Here is a 14,485-nt window from a genome sequence, read left to right as displayed (position 1 = left end):
CAAGAGTCAATAACGTGGAGTTGAAAACAGTAACAGAGAATGCTAGAAAACAGGGCAGAACCAAATACAATCTGGCGATGAGGAGACATTCCAATGGCATTTATAAAGGATGTGGAGCAATTTAACACGGAAGTGCGTGGACATGCGAACACAGGAGTCAATAGCCCGGAAGTCAAAACTAACCCTGGAGAAACATCAGAATAAGATCACTGCTGAAAAACATCACAAAATAAAACATAGGGAAAATGACCAAAAACAACTCAGACCCCACGCACAGCAGATAGACATGACCATGACTGCAGGACAGGAAGGCCAGACAGGGAATCCAAGACAGGTGACAAAGACCACTGAAGAACACTCAAACACACAGTCACATACGCAGTCAGCAGGGGTATACGCTGGACCCAGCGCCACAAGGGGGCGTTTGGGAGCGACGACCCCTCACGTCATCAACCTCGCCCCCTCCGATGTGAGAGTTATCAAAATAAATATAAAAAAGAAAGAAAAAGAAATACTGGAAAATATAGCACCTCGCAGTTTCACAGATTTTTTTAGTCTAATATAGCTTTGTTTTTTTTTTTTTGTTGTTTTTTTTTTTTACAGCGCATTGTGCTCTTCAAGCAGGCCGGTGTTCTGTCGAGATGACGGGACACCTGTTGTGGCACCGCAAAGGGAGAGCACACGCATTGTGTTCTGCGTGTCTGTTTATAAGAATCTTCTTGCCCAGAAGAAAAAAGAGCGCTAACAACTACCCATAACTGTGTTCTTCACTCGGAAAAAGACACCTGCAGCGAGGTGTGAGTGGAAAAAGGCGCAACAGTGGAGCCGCGCCACGACGAAGAGGCGCGATCAGAGGAACTGTGAAATACTGGTCAGTCACTATTAATAATTTCTTATGTGTCCCTAACCCTCGTAGGTTGATCGTTAAAATTAAATTCGTTAGTTCTAAAAGCCATCATAATTATTTATAGAAAAACGTTCTATTTTTATTTCTCAAACAAATGTTTGGGCCTGAAAACAGGTTGGTCTTATTTTTCTACTAAGGTTTGAACTTTGAGAGTGTTTACACATGAGAGAAAAGTAAGAAAATGTTCATGCCTGTTTGAGAAAAGTGTATAGTGTATAGTGAGGGGCTTTACAGTCTTAAAACGTCTATAATAATTGTAAAAAATAACGCTGACTACTTCGCGGATTTCGCCTATTGCGGGCTATTTTTAGAACGTAACTCCTGTGATAAACGAGGGACCACTGTATATCTACATGAAAGGTTTATCTTTGACCCGTTGTGTGACTGTCATGCCCAATTGCACTGTTTGCGCTTGTGATGGAGGGCTGTATGTGGGGTTAATCTACTGTCTCGTGTCGTTTCTCAGATCAGTTGTTGGTTTGGTTTTGTGGTATGCAGGAGATCACTTGACCGAGGGTCTATACGTTCAAATAATAATAAAAAAAAAAATACTGTCATCACTCTTTACTCTTACTCAGTTAGTCTCTTACAACGGTGTAGCCTAAATACACGAGCTTTCTGGGAGCGCACCCAATTCTTTACGCATGCTCAGAGGCAGGTACCCTCCGCTGGCCCCTCCCCATGTGATAAACTCATCGCCTCCTTAATATTTTTTTTCTGGCGCCGGGCCTGGTACACGTGCAAATACACACCCATGACTGATGGCAGGGGAACAGACACATGCACTCCCACAATCCACACGCAACCGGGAGAGAGAACATGGCAGGTAACCAGGACTCAGACATGACAGGTGTTGAAGGCATACACCATAACCCCGGCCCAGACAACACCCCAACAATGACGGCAGCAAACTGAGGCATACAGTAGACGCATGTTTTCAGACCTGATGTTACTGGAATCTGACTTTCTCATAATACTATCATTGTAAAATATGTCTTTTTTTTGTTTGCTCAAAATATTTAGACTTTTATCTATAGCTTAAATGATTGGTTGCCCTAGATGTCTCAACAGGATTTCCCTCCATTTGTTAACTGTGATGTGCAGGATGATGGAGCCTCAGTGTTTCAGTCTTTCTGTGAGTCCGCCAGAAAGATGTGGACCACCTCCTAACCTTCTGAATGGATTTATTGAGGTAAATGGCTTCAATGATGTTTCCACAGATATGAATTCAGATTGTATTTTGATCAGCTGAAGAGACCTGATCAGTGTCATCAGGTGTGGAGAAGTAATGGAAAACATGCAGGGTTTTGTAGTCTCAGCTCACACAGGACAACTTTTCCTGCTTTATAAAATAAATAAATAAATAAATCCAAGTTTGTTTGTTTTTTAAACACTGTTATAGTGCACAACATACTCCATATTTTCCAGAAGTCGCACCGAAGTAAAGTTGTCTCAGTTTCGGTACTCTCCCTTCATCCCACCTCTTCACATTTCCCTTCCTTTTGCACATTCACATGAATATGCAGTGGGAGAGTATTGAGACTGGACCAAAGTTGCATCCATCATAAAAATACTTCTTCAAGAGAAAAATAACATATATAAGTCACACTGGAGTATAAATCACATTTTTCTGTTTTAGCAGTTCTTTAATTTAGGGATTTTGTGCATTGTTGTCTTTTGCTTTTATTATTACCATTTATTCTTTATTTATTATTGGAATTTCTTTTGTTTTGTGCTTTGAGTACTGGGAAATCCCTGTATAAATGATGATGATGATGATAATAATAATAATAATAATAATAATAATAATCAGAGATTTCTGACATCTGCCAATCTGGATGTGGATCTCCTCCAAAATTCAGTTGAGTCTTTCATTCCCTAATATCTGTGGTGCAAATTTGGTGAGAATCCATAAAGCAGTTTTGACGTAATTCTTCAAAGCCTGTATAAAGTGAATTTTGAACCAGAATCTGGATTCAGATCCAGATCACCTCGAAAAATTAATGGGTTCTTCCATGGTCTAATATCTATTTGTGGTGAAAATTTTGTTAAAATCCGTTCAGTAGTTTTGATAGACAGACAGGTAAACACCAATGATTTTATTACATCCTTGGCGGAGTTAATAATAACAACAGTATTATTATGATTATATACAATTCTAGACTTTTGATTTCAGTGTACCTGTGATTATGCAGACCTGGTCAGGATGGGGTTTACAGAGGCCTTGTGAACCCCATTCTGACCAGGATGTCCTATAACTGCTTTATTATATGGTAAACAAGAACATTGGGAGTTTGTCAAACATACTAAAACTGAAAAATCAATCTCAAGTTTCAACTCTTTATTATTACTGTCATACTGCACCAACTGACATCCCATTAATCGACTAGAGATGCCTGTTAAGTCCGTGACGAAGAGTCATCAGGCTTGTTTTCTTACAAAGTTCGCCGTTTGCCTGTCTAGCTTCCACATAAAATCAACCAAGTACTCCGTCAAGCATCCATCTGCCATAAGTTTTAAAGTTGGGCGCATGTCCCTTTTCAGTGATGTACTTGCGAAATATGTTGGCTGCTGACTATGTATTTCTGTGGGTGTTCTTCGCATCTTTTTTCGTGTAAAATTCATTTTAAGTCAGCGTCGCTAACAGACGCAAACCTGTCTTCTGCCATCTTGTCACCAAACTGACAGCCAAAGTAGGTGTTGTATCACGTTATCTGATTGGTCATTATCGATAGAAGGCGTCGCTTGATTAGCTAGTGCTACGCTGCACGTGCGGTCTACTTGGCTCCACCAGCGGTCAACTCAGCATGTGGTACAGCTCAGAAAGTGGCGAATGGGCCAATCAGAAGTTGGCAAAATCCCATACCATATAATAATTCATAATAATGAATGAATGCTTTTTCAGTATACGAGGTCTGTTAGAAAAGTATCTGACCTTTTTATTTTTTGCAAAAACCATATGGATTTGAATCACGTGTGATTGCATCAGCCAAACTTGAACCTTCGTGCGCATGCGTGAGTTTTTTCACGCCTGTCGGTTCCGTCATTCGCCTGTGAGCAGGCTTTGTGTGAGCAGTGGTCCACCCCTCTCGTCGGATTTTTATTGCGAATAAATGTCTGAACGATTTGGAGCTTTGCTGCATCAAATTTTTCCAGAAACTGTGAGAGACCTCCAGGTGGACACCATTCGGAAAATTCAGATGGCTTTCAGGGACGATTTTATGGGGATTACACAGATTAAGGAGTGCTCCAGCCGGTTTAAAGATCGCTCACAGCGTCTGAGAGCACGGCGCACTCCGAGCGCCGATCGACAGGCTCAAACCCCGCTGAATCAACCAGATCATTTCCAACGTGAAGGCTTTGTTGATCCGGGACGTCGTGTTATATGGCTGGGGGGGCCTGGCTGCCGGTTTGTTTGTCGTTTGGTTTCCTCCCAGGTGGCGTGCATTTGGGACTGAGTGGCTGTGTTGCTGAGGCTGTCAGGACTTCACCCTGATCACCTGCGACTCGTCAGGACTCACAGCTGAGGTGCATCTGGATGGATTGGAGCATGTTGGCATTTAAGACTGGAGTGCACAGTGTGTATTTGCCAGAGACCCGACCTTGTGACCAGACGGGTGAGATCGTCGTCTCGGGAGCCATCTCATCAGCAGCGGATGCTGAGAACGTCCAGGTTTTGATGCACAGTCTGTGAAAGAGGAGGGGGTGAGGTCTCACGCTCGTCAGCACACTTCCTGAGGTACGTTGGATTTTGTGACTAACAGTTATACAGTCAGTAAATGTGGTGTCCCTCACACCTTATTGTATTGAGCTGTATGTTAGTCATGTATCAGCTTCCACTGCGGTGGAGTTTTGTGAACGGGATGTTCCATGCCTGCAGGTTGGGAAGCTGATCAGCAATCAAGCCAGGAAGTGTTTGCTGTTTGTACACCTTTAAGTGTTCTGTGTGTAGAGTGTGGACTCACATAATGGTTCCTTCTTTCACAGACTCGGTTGTTGCGGCCACCTGGGGGGTGTCGGCGGGGTCCTTGAGTCCGAAACAGCTTCTGGCTCCGGACCGTTAGCGCTGCTGGGAGCGCACCACGCCAGACCGCACCTTTTTGTTATATTATCTTTTGTTATTATCACTGTTATGTATTAAATTCAGTTAGCCTTTGTACCGTGCTCTGCTTATTTCATACTGGGTCTTTCAAACGCTGGTCGGTTCTCCGAGCTGCGTCCGACACATAACACGTCGTCTGACTTCCACTAAAATGGCAGAAGACGTGGACATCAACACTTTTTCGGCACATTCCACTGTTCCAGGAGTTTTTTTCATGGAAAGAGAAGCGGAGGGATGCACCACGGAACCGCTCATGGCGCGGGACAAAAGCACCTCCGTGTTGGTCTCACAGGACGGCTTTCAGATGGCTTTCAGACGGCTTTCAGACAGCTTTCGGTGGCTTTTCAGTCATGTGACTATCTGAGAAATTGTGGATGAGCTGGACATGCCAGAACATGTCCTATGAGGCTTCATCATGGCATTGCGTTGTGCCATGCGGCTCCACCGCGACGAGCGGAATTCCTCCGCACGTTTGTCTCAATGTGCCGAAAAAGTGCAGATGTCCATGTCTTCCGCAATTCCTGTGGAAGTCAGACGACGTCCCGGATCAACACAGCGTCCAGTGCGGAAATGAACGGCACATTTCACTGTTACTGGAGTTTTTGTCATGGAAAGCGGAGCAGAGGAATTCCGCTGTGTGTGGCCTCCAGGTGCTCTCACAGTTCCAGAATGTTCCAACCACATCTGAGTGATGACTAAATGGGAGCTGTGAGTCCGCTGATGTCATTCTTTCAACTTTCAGAATCCCAGAGATTATTACCTGGTGGGACACACGGTGCAGTACTCCTGCATCAGCGGCCACTACCTTATGGGCGGAGCTATGGCTGAATGCAACAAAACTAAGAAGTGGACAACGAGACAGATGGTTTGTAAAAGTACGTCTTTACTTTATCTCCACTAAAAAGGTTTGATTCTTCAAATTAACCTCCACAGCAGACGACATCATTTGAAGTTCACATTATTTGTAAGCTGAATGCATTTTTCGGCGGCTGTAGGGTGGGGGTTTGGGGGTAGCATCACCACCATTTTATGTCATTAATGACATCATTTTACACCATGAAGCTGCAACTTTTGAGGCAACAGACAAAATTTGGACCAGTCACAGTGTCTCCAGTGGCAGCTACTAAAGCTTATGACTCCTTCTGAGTTCTCATGTCTTAGTGCAGGGGTGCCAAAGTTCAGTCCTCGAGATCTACCTTCCTGACACTCTTAGTTGTCTCCCTGTTCCAACACACCTGAACCCAATGAAAGACTTGTTAGCAGGCTTTTAATGAGCCTTTCATTGGATTCAGATGTGTTGGAGCAGGAAGACAACTAAGAGTGTCAGGAAGGTAGATCTTGAGGACCGAACTTGGGCACCCCTGTCTTACTGGCTTCCCTCAGGAGCGTCCATGCACAATCACTCAGTACACTTACTTTTTGGAACTGCCCACTCCAGACAGATTTACCGTCTGGAGGTGTTCTCGTGGTTAAGCTGTGGGCTTGAGACCAGAGAGACCAGTTCCAACCCGTGTCTGGCCAAGGCCCTTGGTCAAGGTCTTTAATCCCCTAGTTGCTCCCGGTGTGTAGTGAGGACCTTGCCTGACAGCACCCTGACATCGGTGTGTGAATGGGTGAATGTGAGGCATTACTGTAAAGCACCTTGCACTATATAAATACAGTCCATTTACTTAACTATACCACAATGTCTGGATTTCTTAGTGATTGAGGAAAATTAAGTGCACAACATATTAAGTGTCTTGGAAATGTTCTTGTTGCCATCTCCTGAATAGTCTAAAGCAGGGGTGGGCGTCGAGGGCCGAGACACTGCAGGTTTTCCGTGTAACCAATCACCTCAGCAGCTGGGTTGCTGATGAGCTTCTGCTCTGAACATAAACACCTGGTTGTCAATGAAATCACCTGCTGAAACACCTGATCTTTAATGAAATCACCTGCTGAGGCGATTGGTTGCACCTGCAGTGTCTCGGTCCTTTATGGCACATGATTGCCCACCCCTGGTCTAAAGAAAACTGGCTGAAAAAGTGATTTATTTACTTACTTACATACAATAAGCAGTATGTTTAATAATGACTTGAATTCCTAAATGGTTCATGCAATATTTTTGCTAAGCCCCTTGAATTAAAGCTGAAAGCCGTGGTTTCCAACAGGTTTTGTCTTTTGAAGTTTGCCAAAATTACAATTGCACATATTGCACTGAGCCATGATAACTCACTTACTGGGCAATCAAAAGTAATTAAAAAGATCATTGTTTTTCTTTGGATGAACCAAAGAGATAAGTGAGAAATGTATAATTTATTTTAAATTATATGTGTGTTAAAGAAAAAAGGGATTGAATTACTTTTATGTGGGCCGCTGAAGAGGAGGTACTGCTGGCCCACCACCACCAGAGGGCGCCCTGCTTGGAGTGCGGGCTCCAAGCACGAGAGGGCGCCAGACCCAGAAGAAGTGACAGCTGTCATTCATCCTCTGCACCAGCTGTCACTCGTTCATCATCATCATCATCACCATAAAGGCCGGACTGCAACTCCACCTCCTCGCCGAGAAATCGACTACTGAAGAGGTAATTTCTCTGCTGACTCATACGTTGTGTAATAATCTGAACTTCTGTTGCAGCCGTTTTCCTGGTGTTTTCCTTATCTTATCCGTTTGGTGTGACAGCGACGGCTTCACCTCACACCCCAAACCAGATAAGTGGTTAATCAGGAGCTGCACGAGTGTGTGATTGGAGGTGGAGGTGCTCCCTCCTAACTGTGTACAGACTGTGGATTACTGAGTGTGCGGACTCACACTCATTCATCTTGTCTCTGCTTTCTGCCAGCAGTACCAGGGTCGACAGCCGAAGACAGAGGCCACCTGGGGACTCGGGACTTGGCGGCTCCGGTGTTCTTCAGACCGTTGGTGGTGGAAGCCGTGTGGGACGCGGCTTCTCTCTCGTCGGGGGTCATCTATCTTCGAGCCTGCCCACACGTCACCTGGTGTCAATTGACTTTGCAAATTTTGTGTACTTTAGTTGTGTATTATCACAACATTAAATTGTTACTTTTTGGCTTATTCATTGTCCGTTCATTTGCGCCCCCTGTTGTGGGTCCGTGCTACGACACCTTCCCAACAACTTTATTCTTTTGCGGTGCTTGTGTGCGGGCATTTGTAAGAGTAGAGGGTTTCAGCCTGTCTTTAATACAGATGTGGGGCTTCAAGGAAAAATGTTTGTGAATCACTGGCTGTAAGGTCTACACTACACACATATTTTGAATGAATCATTTCATCTCCATCGTGGTGGTGCACAGAGACAATATTGTGTCATGGTCCAAATACTTATGGAGTTGCACATTTATTACAAATTCTGTTTGTCCACCCTTAAATAATCACACACCCCCCCCCCCTCCCCCAGCCCCAACAAGAAAACCATCTGGAGCCGCCAGTGTAGTTTGTAAGAACAGTTTTTTTTTTCTTCTTAATCAGCACAGGACTAAGTGTGTGTAGTTTGTGTGATAGATCGAGTTGTTCTGTCGGATTTATCTTTAACTGCTTTAAACACTTCATCCTGGGCTGAAGGTCAGATGAGCTGTTGCCATCTGTCGTCCGTCCGCCCACAATTCAGAAAACTTCTATCTCCTCCCTCAGTTTTGTTTGCAATAATCAATCACTTTGCAAAAAACGTGGCTCTTCTTTTGTGAATTTTCCACAAATGAGCTCGTAATTAAGCTGATTTAATATGTTTTTGATGCCTGCCACAAGAACAGTGTTTCCACTCTTAGTTGTCTCCAGATTTCAGTTCTGATTGATGTTTTATGTAGAACTCTACTTCAGGAAGAAAGTTGGTTATTTATGTGTTGATTTTCACATTGTAAACAAATGATTTACAACTTTGTTTCTTTTCAGAACTGTGTCTCCTTCCTCATTTCTCATCTCCATTCTTGGTTGTCATTTAGTGTGATTTTGTTAAGGGCCCTGTCCCACTGGGGAGAGGATTAATTGCGCATGAATTGAGTATACAAATTGCAGGCGTTCGTTGTCGACCGCAACAAAAATGGCCAAAAATGACAAATGTCCCAGTATGAATTACGGATACATTAATAATATATAGTGAATATATGATGAACAATCACGGTTATATAACGCATGTAGTGAGGAAACTGATCCGACACATTGAGATTATCACGCAGTATTACGGGTGTATTATGAATGCATCGCGCACATGTTGCACGTGCATGGCATCTGCATTGCGGTCATAAAAGAAGCGTACTCGCTCCTTTCGGCATCACTGTTCACACCAACAATACAGCCTCTGGAGCAAGTGCTGGACTTGGACAAATTGATCACAGAGTTAATGTTCATTTTGTCATGTGAGGGTTAACTGTTCATGAGTTTGGGGAGCGGGAGGGGGGAAGCCGCTCAGGGTGTGAGACAGTGTTTTTTTGTTTGTTTGTTTTTTTTAGAGTGTTACAGAAAACAGACTTCAACATGAGTTGTGGGTAAACAGCAACTCTTCCTTTTGTTGGTGTTAAATAAAAGTCCTGGAGGAGACCTTATTGCAGCAGCTACATCTTTGTGGATCTACACAGCCGGACCGGCACAGACTGGCAGGTATGTCGCTTTCTGCCACATATAATACTTTGGGTTTACGTGACGTGTTTGTTATGCATTCACAGATTGTCCGCAAATCAGCTGCAAAGCAGATGTAATAAAAACGCTTTATTCATGGCCGATCTGTATGCATTCGCTACAACATATTTTAGTTTATGATGTGGACATGATGGGCACAATATATATCTGTTTTACACACCGTCCCAGTCCGCTGCCAAGCTGCAAATCCCCGTCAGTTGCGGATATCAGTGGTTAACAGCAGATATACAGCGCATAGAGTGAGTATGTATTGTGTATGAATTGAGTATGTATGGAGTATGTAAGGTGGATGTTATCCGCATACAGATTTTTGAGCTATTCAAAAATCCTGGCTGCGGACATGCGTGCCTCTGCGGATGGTCACAGGAGTGTTCGGATGACGGCCGACTCATACAGGCATGTTACACAGATATTGCGGATGTTTGGCGAATATGGGCCAATTTTATGCACAATCCATACGCAAATCCTCCTAAATGCCAGTGGGACAGGGCCCTAACATGGTGCGGTGATGATGTCATTAGATTGATTTTATGACTTTTTAAGACCTCATGAACCAGGATGAGCTACTACGTCACTGTCGTTCTGGTTACTTTACTTTTTATGCCACAGGCTCCACCTGTGGGATTCCTCCACTCAGCAGCGATGTGATCGGTGCGCCCATGAAAGCAGTCTATGAGATTGGAGACAGAGTGCTGCTGTCATGTCCGACGGGGTCGGTACTGGATGGTGAGGTGTCGGAGGTTATTTGCAGTCCCAGTCTGCAGTGGTCACCGTCTCCTGCAGACACTCTGTGCAGAAAAGGTACCTTTATTTTCAGAAAACCTCTGTTAAGGGCGCCTTCACACATAGTGCGAAGTTTGGTTGATTATGGCGAAACAGCGCGAAACACTTTGAAATTAGCGCACCACGAAACATCGTGCAGGCGGACAGACGTGCATGATCCCAGTGCAAGAGTTCGTGCACATACCAGTGTCTTTTGAGCAGGAACACAGTGCCAGGTGCAGCACATCGCGGCGCTTATGTGGAAGAAATAAAAAATAAAAACCATCTGGTACCTGTGGGACCACATCTGCACCGCTTACGTGAGGGAGAAGAAGAAAAAAAAAAGGAAAGAAAACACAGACAGGAAACCCACAGGATTCATACTGTTGTGTGGGCCGCCAGAAGAGGAGGTACTGCTGGCCCACCACCAGAGGGCGCCCTGCCTGAAGTGCGGGCTTCAGGCACGACAGGGCGCTGCCGCCATGGACACAGCCGGGGGTGACAGCTGTCGCTCATTACCTCTTGACAGCTGTCACCCATCTACTCAACATCATCTCACTCCATAAAGACCAGACGTCATCTCCACCTCGTTGCCGAGATATCATACTTCATAGGAGGTAACACTCTCAGCCTTTTTGTGAGATTTGTGACTCTGTTATTTTGAGAATTTGCAGGAGAACCGGTCGTTTGTGAGGAGGCTGTGCAAGACGGCGCTCCTTTTCAGCTGAGACCGCTGCAACATATTGAATGAGAGGTGGAGGTGGCATTCCCACCGTAGTTGTTACTGGGTGTACACACACCCACACTTGACTGTCTTTGTTCTTCGCCAGCAGTACCAGATCCGACAGTCGGGGACGGTGATCACCTGGGAATTCGGGACTTGGCGGCTCCAGTATTCACCAGGTTCTGGGGCGGCGGAAATCGTGTGGTTCCGGCTCTTCTCAGGACAGACGTCTTCTATCCTCGAGCCTGCCCACACGTCACCTCTGTGTATTGACTGTTATGATATTCTGTGATTGTCTGTATGTTCGTTGTGCACATTCACAACATTAAATTGTTACTTTTTGGCTCATCTATTGACCGTTCATTTGCGCCCCCTGTTGTGGGTCCGTGTCACTACACTTTCCCAACAGGATATCTCGGCCACAAGGTGGAGATGACGTCTGGTCTTTATGGAGTGAGATGATGTTGAGTAGATGGGTGACAGCTGTCAAGAGGTAATGAGCGACAGCTGTCACCCCCGGCTGTGTCCATGGCGGCAGCGCCCTCTCGTGCCTGAAGCCCGCACTTCAGGCAGGGCGCCCTCTGGTGTGGGCCACCAGAAGAGGAGGTACTGCTGGCCCACCACCAGAGGGCGCCCTGCCTGAAGTGCGGGCTTCAGGCACGACAGGGCGCTGCCGCCATGGACACAGCCGGGGGTGACAGCTGTCGCTCATTACCTCTTGACAGCTGTCACCCATCTACTCAACATCATCTCACTCCATAAAGACCAGACGTCATCTCCACCTCGTGGCCGAGATATCCTGTTGGGAAAGTGTAGTGACACGGACCCACAACAGGGGGCGCAAATGAACGGTCAATAGATGAGCCAAAATCTTTACTAAGCTGGATCTTAGAAATGCGTATCACCTGGTTCGGATCCGGAAGGGAGACGAATGGAAGACGGCATTTAACACCCCATTAGGTCACTTTGAGTACCTGGTCATGCCGTTCGGCCTCACCAACGCCCCCGCGACGTTCCAAGCCTTGGTTAACGACATCTTGCGGGACTTCCTGCACCGATTCATCTTCGTATATCTGGACGATATTCTCATCTTTTCTCCGGATCCTGAGACCCATGTCCAGCATGTACGTCAGGTCCTGCAGCGGTTGTTAGAGAACCGACTGTTTGTGAAGGGCGAGAAGTGCGAGTTTCACCGCGCGTCTTTGTCCTTCCTGGGGTTTATAATCTCCTCCAACTCCGTCGCCCCTGATCCGGCCAAGGTTGCGGCGGTGAGAGATTGGCCCCAACCAACAAGCCGTAGGAAGCTGCAACAGTTCCTCGGCTTTGCTAATTTCTATAGGAGGTTCATTAAGGGCTACAGTCAGGTATTTAGCCCCGACAGCCCTGACCTCCCCAAAAGTCCCCTTCACCTGGTCGGATCGGTGCAAAGCCACGTTCAAGGAGTTGAAACGACGGTTCTCTACTGCGCCAGTTTTGGTGCAGCCCGACCCTAGCCGCCAGTTCTTGGTTGAAGTGGACGCCTCTGACTCAGGGATAGGAGCCGTGCTGTCCCAGAGCGGAGAGACCGATAAGGTTCTTCACCCGTGTGCCTACTTTTCCCGCAGGTTGACCCCGGCTGAACGGAACTATGACGTCGGCAATCGAGAACTCCTTGCGGTGAAAGAGGCTCTTGAGGAGTGGAGACACCTGTTGGAGGGAGTGTCTGTGCCATTCACGGTTTTCACTGACCATCGGAACCTGGAGTATATCAGGACCGCCAAGTGGCTGAACCCCAGGCAAGCCCGCTGGTCACTGTTCTTCGGGCGTTTTGACTTCCGGATCACCTATCGCCCCGGGACCAAGAACCAGAGATGGGATGCCTTGTCCCGGGTACACGAAGACGAAGTCAAAACAGAGCTGTTGGATCCACCGGAGCCCATCATCCCGGAGTCCACTATCATGGCCACCCTCACCTGGGACGTGGAGAAGACCGTCCGGGAGGCCCTGGCACGGAGCCCGGACCCCGGAACCGGTCCGAAGAACCGTCAGTACGTCCCACCAGAGGCCAGAGCTGCAGTCTTGGACTTCTGTCATGGTTCCAAGCTCTCCTGTCATCCAGGGGTGCGAAGGACCGTGGCAGTTGTCCGGCAGCGCTTCTGGTGGGCGTCTATGGAGGCCGACGTCCGGGAATATATCCAGGCCTGCACCACCTGTGCCAGGGGCAAGGCAGTACATAAGAAGGCCCAAGGACTCCTCCAGCCGCTGCCGGTGCCTCATCGCCCCTGGTCCCACATCGGCCTGGATTTCGTCACAGGCCTCCCGCCGTCCCAGGGCAACACCACCATCTTCACGATAGTGGACCGATTCTCCAAGGCGGCCCACTTTGTGGCCCTCCCGAAGCTCCCAACAGCCCAGGAGACAGCAGACCTCCTGGTCCACCACGTCGTCCGTCTGCATGGGATACCCTCCGACATCGTCTCTGATCGTGGTCCCCAGTTCTCCTCACACGTCTGGAGGAGCTTCTGCAGGGAACTGGGGGCCACCGTGAGCCACCGGCAGCCAACAGCTGCCGCGAAAGGGTTTGATGGGCTTGTACAGTGCACACACTGTCTTTCAGCCACTGGTGTGCACAAATACTCATAGCAACAGGTGTACGAGGCGTTAGAGGCAGCTACGACATTACACGGTTTGCATACTATTCCTGCTTCGTGCGCACTTAATGCACAATTCGACCAAATTCGCACTACGTGTGAAGGGGCCCTAAGCCTTGTGTGCACGACTGTATAATCTTTTATTTCTTCAAAGCTAAATTACTCCAACTCACAATTATGTTCCCAACTAAACACTAAATATTTCAATCTGTAAGATGAGTTTATTACTGTATGTAATGTGGCACCCCAGCCCAAATCGTTAAATATTTCAATAAAAAAATAACAAAATGAATTAAAAATACACAAATTCTTTTTTAACCCTCTGGAGTCGTTTGACATGCATTTGCGCCAAAGTCACATGATGGAATTAAGCATTCGTCCCATCAAATTTCCCACTTTCAGTTTCAGTTTGAATGTTTTTTTGAAAGTGCAGACTTCAACCTACGTATATACCAGTTTTTACATTTTGTTGAAAGACCCAGTAAAACCTGAATAATGATTAATAGTTTTTGCCAGGCTTTTTCCTGAATTATTATGTTAATGTATGGAACGTCGCTCTGTGCGATCGCTTTGTCCAACGTGTGTGAACGGGAACTCTTTCCTTCTCTCTGCCCAGAACAGTTACAATGACAAGCAAAACCATGACTGTTTCCCTTTATTATTTGGTGGAAAAGCTCAGCCATTTGGGTGGAAAGGCACAGCCAATGTGTGGAGCGCCGCGCCGTGTTATCGCT

The 14,485-nt window shown here is 46.4% G+C and overlaps 1 protein-coding gene across 1 annotated transcript in view; it reads left to right on the top strand.

Moving 5' to 3' along the window:
* c7b (complement component 7b) overlaps nucleotides 1–14,485 on the top strand; it is a 58,366-nt gene that overhangs the window by 38,395 nt on the left and 5,486 nt on the right. Inside the window, exons 13-15 of the mRNA XM_034191628.1 lie at nucleotides 2,012–2,099; nucleotides 5,752–5,884; nucleotides 10,245–10,436. Of these exons, the coding sequence (XP_034047519.1) occupies nucleotides 2,012–2,099; nucleotides 5,752–5,884; nucleotides 10,245–10,436 (413 nt within the window). The remainder of the gene's footprint in view (nucleotides 1–2,011; nucleotides 2,100–5,751; nucleotides 5,885–10,244; nucleotides 10,437–14,485) is intronic.

The sequence above is a fragment of the Thalassophryne amazonica genome, chromosome 17 (genome assembly GCF_902500255.1).
Source record: "Thalassophryne amazonica chromosome 17, fThaAma1.1, whole genome shotgun sequence".
Lineage (NCBI taxonomy): Eukaryota > Metazoa > Chordata > Actinopteri > Batrachoidiformes > Batrachoididae > Thalassophryne > Thalassophryne amazonica.
This window is presented reverse-complemented; position numbering and strand designations above follow the sequence as displayed.